Source organism: Penaeus vannamei, chromosome 28 (assembly GCF_042767895.1).
Source record: "Penaeus vannamei isolate JL-2024 chromosome 28, ASM4276789v1, whole genome shotgun sequence".
Classification (NCBI taxonomy): domain Eukaryota; kingdom Metazoa; phylum Arthropoda; class Malacostraca; order Decapoda; family Penaeidae; genus Penaeus; species Penaeus vannamei.
The window spans coordinates 22,474,586-22,479,585 of NC_091576.1; the positions used below are offsets into that span (position 1 = coordinate 22,474,586).

At 40.3% G+C, this 5,000-nt stretch overlaps 1 protein-coding gene across 1 annotated transcript in view; it reads right to left on the reverse strand.

Moving 5' to 3' along the window:
* Positions 1–1,229: 1,229 nt before the first annotated feature.
* Positions 1,230–5,000, reverse strand: part of LOC113827512 (uncharacterized) — an 8,836-nt gene continuing 5,065 nt past the window's right edge. The window contains exons 3-6 of the mRNA XM_027380419.2: positions 3,624–3,753; positions 2,852–3,070; positions 2,356–2,505; positions 1,230–1,724 (exon numbers count right to left, since the gene is read on the reverse strand). Of these exons, the coding sequence (XP_027236220.2) occupies positions 1,555–1,724; positions 2,356–2,505; positions 2,852–3,070; positions 3,624–3,753 (669 nt within the window). The 3' untranslated portion in view covers positions 1,230–1,554. The remainder of the gene's footprint in view (positions 1,725–2,355; positions 2,506–2,851; positions 3,071–3,623; positions 3,754–5,000) is intronic.

Here is a 5,000-nt window from a genome sequence, read left to right on the forward strand (position 1 = left end):
TGTCGTTACTATCATCATCATTATCATTATTAACATTATCATCATTATTATTATCATTACTATCATCATTACCATTATCATCATTATTATCATCATTAACAATATTGCCCTTATCATTATCATTTCCATCATCATCATTATTATCATCTTTACCATTAGCATTCTTTTTGGTTGTATCATCATTATCATAATCATCATTGTTATCATATCATCATCACTATCTTTATCATAATCATAATTCAGTATCATATCTGTCACTACTATTAATGATAAAAATGATGACGATTATTAGTAATAGTGCCAGTTTTAGTGTTATCATTATCATTATTATTATAATTGTCATTACTATCATTATGATTATTATTGTTATAAATATCACTATTATCATCATTATCACCATCCTCATTATCATCATTATCATCATTATCATCATATCATCACCACCACCACCATCGCATCATCATCATTACTACTATTATCATTACCTTTACCGTTATTACTATTGTACAACAAATATTAGTATTACTATCATCGTTCCTTCCATTATTACTGTTATTGTCGTTATCATTTTTATCATAATTAGTGTTGTTATTTTATCGGCGTTAGTAGTAGTAGTATCATTAGTAGTATCACTAATACCATTATTATTACTGTTATTATCATTATCATTATCATCTTTTTATCATTATCATTACTTTTATCATTATCATCATTAACATTATCATTATCATTATCATTAGTAGTATCATTATTTTCACCATCATTATTATTGTTATTTCAACATTATGATTATTATCATTATTATCATCATTATCATCATGGGTTTTACAGTCAGCAGTATAATCCATCTTATCATCATCACAATCATCATCATTAATAGATCCCTTTTTATTATCATTATCAGCAGCAGTAAAAACTACAGTGATTCATCTTAATATTGTAACATCACAACGATTATTGTTTGCCAGCATCATTATCATCATTAACATTATTGCCATTATCATTATCATTTCCATCATTATCATTATTATCATCTTGACCATTAGCATTCTTTTTGGTTGTATCATCATTATTATAATCATCATTATTAGCATATCATCATCACTATCATTATCATAATCATAATTCAGTATCATATGTCATTACTATTATCTCTATTATTATCACCATATGACGTCACCATCGTCACTATTATTACCCGAAGACAAAAAGGCCATGAAAACACAACGAAAACCGAAATTGTTTATAATTATAACTACTCCAATCTCAATTGACTCGTTTTTCAACACGTTCAAATTGTAAACAGATTTCCCGCCAAAATTCGACAGCAAAGAATGACATCGATCAGCAATCCGTCAGATCTTATTTCGCAAATATCCTTATCCATTTCAAACCATTCTATCCCAGTTTACAAATACATTTATATTTTTTTTTTCCTCTCTCCGTTTCATTTTTGTTACACATATAATAAACAAACAGAAACGTTCCATATCTCAAACAATAAGACTAGAATCGGAAGAAATTTATTCCACGTAAATAGACAGACGTCCATTTTCACTCCTTCACGGGTTTGCAAGCCTGACAGCGACAACTCACGACGTTTTCGAAAGCTTTCTCGAAGGTGAAGCCGTCGTCACAAGCGAGAGGGATTTTGAGGGTCTCCAGCTTGTCCACCTGACAGCTGCTGCAGCGGTTCCCTTGGCTCCAGATACCTGCTTCCCGTTCTGGAAATAAAGGGGTAATGGTGGTGAGTGGTCGGTCGTGATTGGGGTGGTGAGCATTATTTCATTTTGTAAATTTCCTTTCTTTTTTACTCACTCTCCCTCTCTCTCTCTCTCTCTCTATCTATCTATCATTCTCTCTCTCTCTCTCCCTCTCTCAACAGACACTCCTCTGCACTCCCTCTATATATTCCTCTCCCTCCCTTCTCACCTTTCCCTCCACTACCATCCATCTCTCTCCATCCCACCCTCTAACCTTCCTCCTTCTTACCCTCTCTCTCTCCCTCATTCATGCCCCCCACTACCCATCCCACCTCATACCCACATCCTACCCCCTACCAACCCTTCCCACCCCACTTACCCCCAATCCTATTCCCTACCAACCCTTCCCACACCATACCCCCCCATCCTACCCCCTACCACCTATTCCCACCTCATACCCCCCAATCCTACCCCCTACCACCCCCAAACACCCCATCCTACCCCCTACCATCCCTTCCCACCCCATACCCCCCAATCCTACCCCCCCCCATTTCCACCCCATCCCACCCCATACCCCTCCAATCCTACCCCCTACCACCCCTTCCCACCCCATACCCCTCCAATCCTACCCCCTACCACCCCTGGGACCCACCGATATAAGTCCTGGTCGCGCAGTAGCCGAGGCAGTGGCGAATAGGAGCAGTGATCGGGTGTCTGTTGGCGCAGTGACCGTGGCGGAAGGAGGTCATATAGAACATGCCGATGGTCTCGTGGTTGTCGATGACCTGAGCCTCGCATTCTCCTGTAGGGGAAGTGGAAGACGGAATGTTGAATAGAAGGGTGTCTGTAGGGGGAAAGGGAGGGGACTTTATGAGTACGTGCAGAGTGGAGTTCATATTTGTTTTTGGGTGTTTAAGTGTGGGTGTGTGTTTGTGTTTAAGTGTGAGTGTGTGTGTCGTGTGTGTGTGTTTATGTGTGTGTGTCTGCGTGATTACTAGTCATGATTTATTTTATGTAATTTTGTCATTATGTCTTAAATATCTAATTATCAATCATCTCATTATTCCATATCTCATATTTCACAAACGTTCACTCCAAACCCATCCCCTTAAAAACCCTTAAAACCTAAAACCAACATTCCTCCTCACCTTTCTTAACCTCCTGATCACCCTCGTCTTCCTCATCTTGCAGATCATCGTCTTCATCGTCGTCGTCATCAAAGCGAGTGGTCTGCATGTTCCTGAAGCTGCTGTTCTGGCTCTCCTGACCCTGGACGTCAGCAACCTCCACTTGCGTCGGGGTATTCGTCAGCACCGAGGGCACGAGGACGGCTTCCTGTGTCGAGACGTCCCTCTCGACGGTCCCTTCTGAAGCACGGAGGGGGAGGGTGAAGAAATCTCGTCTTTTTGAGGGATTGCATTTAGGTGTACTATGTTAGTTTGCTTTGGACTATTTCGTGTTCTATGTTAGTTCATTGTGGACTATTTGGTGTACTATGTTAGTTCGCTTTGGACTATTTGGTGGACTATGGGTCATTTTATTTGTCTTTGTGGGTTTATTTTGATTTTCTTTTTGTTTATATACGATAAATAAGTCACCATTACTTGGACCACGAATTTAGTATCTGTCTCAATTAATTATTTTCATTTTGGTTCAATATTTTGCTTGTATTTTTGCATTTGCTTTTGTTTGCGTTAAACAAGTAAACCATGAATTTGGCCCCTGCGCTTCCTTTCTCTCTCTCTCTCTCTCTCTCTCTCTCTCTCTCTATATATATATATATATATATATATATATATATATATATATATATATATATATATCTTTCTTTCTCTTTATCTTTCTCAGTTGTTTGGGGGGAGGAGTTTGCTTTTGTATTCGTTATGTTTTACTTTAGACAACGAAAATTTCCAGCCTTACTTGAACCATTGGACGTCGGGGTTTCTTCGATCCAGGCGTTCTCGTGCTTCTTCATTTGCTCGACGAACGTGAGGACTCGCTCCAGTTTCTGCTCGAGGTTGGCCACCGAGGCGTTCACCACTTCGGCCGTCTGGGAAATCGGGAGGAAAAACACCCTTTAATTTTCTGTTATTTATATCTATTTATTTGGTTTATTTTGCTTTATCTTGTTATCTTTATTTTTTGTTGTTTTGTTTTGCTTTGCTTTGCTTTTATTTTTTATTTGTTCATTGATCTATTAATCTTATCAAAATTCTTAATATTATTGCGAGTATGTAGGCCTGCATACTGTCCTGGCTACTGTCTGGCAGTCCGGTTCCTTTCCCCCGGATCTGCTGAGGGCGTTGTCCCCCCTCTCTGGAAGGGGAAGGGGGGTCGTTGGGACTGTTGCGACTGTCGTGGCATCACACTGAGCAGGTTTACGCCCACATTCTTCCTAGATGGATCCTCGACCACCAACTATGGTACCAAGGACAGGAGCAGTCTCGATTTATTTCTGGCAAGTCCACAATAGACCGTATCGTAGCGCTTCTGGTCATTGTAGAACGTCGTCGTGAGTTTGGTCGTGGGCTACTTGCAGCCTACATCACATTCAAGAAGGCGTTTGACTCTGTGCATCGAGAATCGCTATGGGAGATCCTGAGACTCGGGAATTCCGACACGGATTATTGGTGTAATTGCAAGCCTATTTACTGGTACTGAGAGTGATCTAAAGGGGCTTGTCGAGCTTCTTCCCTGTTAACGCAGGAGTGAAGCAAGGTTGCGCCCTTGCAGCAACACTTTTCACCACTTGCATGGACAGAATAATAAGTAGAGCTACAACGTCAGTGTGGAGCAACACTGGACAACATCAAGATCAAGGACCTCGACTTTGCCGGCGATGTTGTTATTCTGTCCGAGTCTCTGGAATCTCTGGTGGCGGTTCTTGATGCATTCAGCAATGAGCCAAAGACCTTGGGCTTAGAGGTCTCCTGGACCAAGACCAAGATTCAATATTTTGGGGACCTGTTAGAGGAACTTGTTCAATTGATACATGCTTGCGGTGAGGACGTCGAAGTCACATAGAACTTTAGATACCTTGGTAGTACAATCCATGTCTCTGGGTTGTCAGACCAGGGCCCGGATTCACTAACGCACTTACGATGGTAAAATGACTGGTAACTATAGTTACCATGGTAAACAGACAGTGGTGGTATTCACTAACAACTTGCCATTGGAGTTACCATGGTGAATTTTATCAGAGGTCAGAGCACTGGTAACTTCTGGGAAGACGATGTCATCACGTGTTATCTCGTCAAAAAATCAATATCTATGCAAAGTTTTGGGTTTGTTTTTACA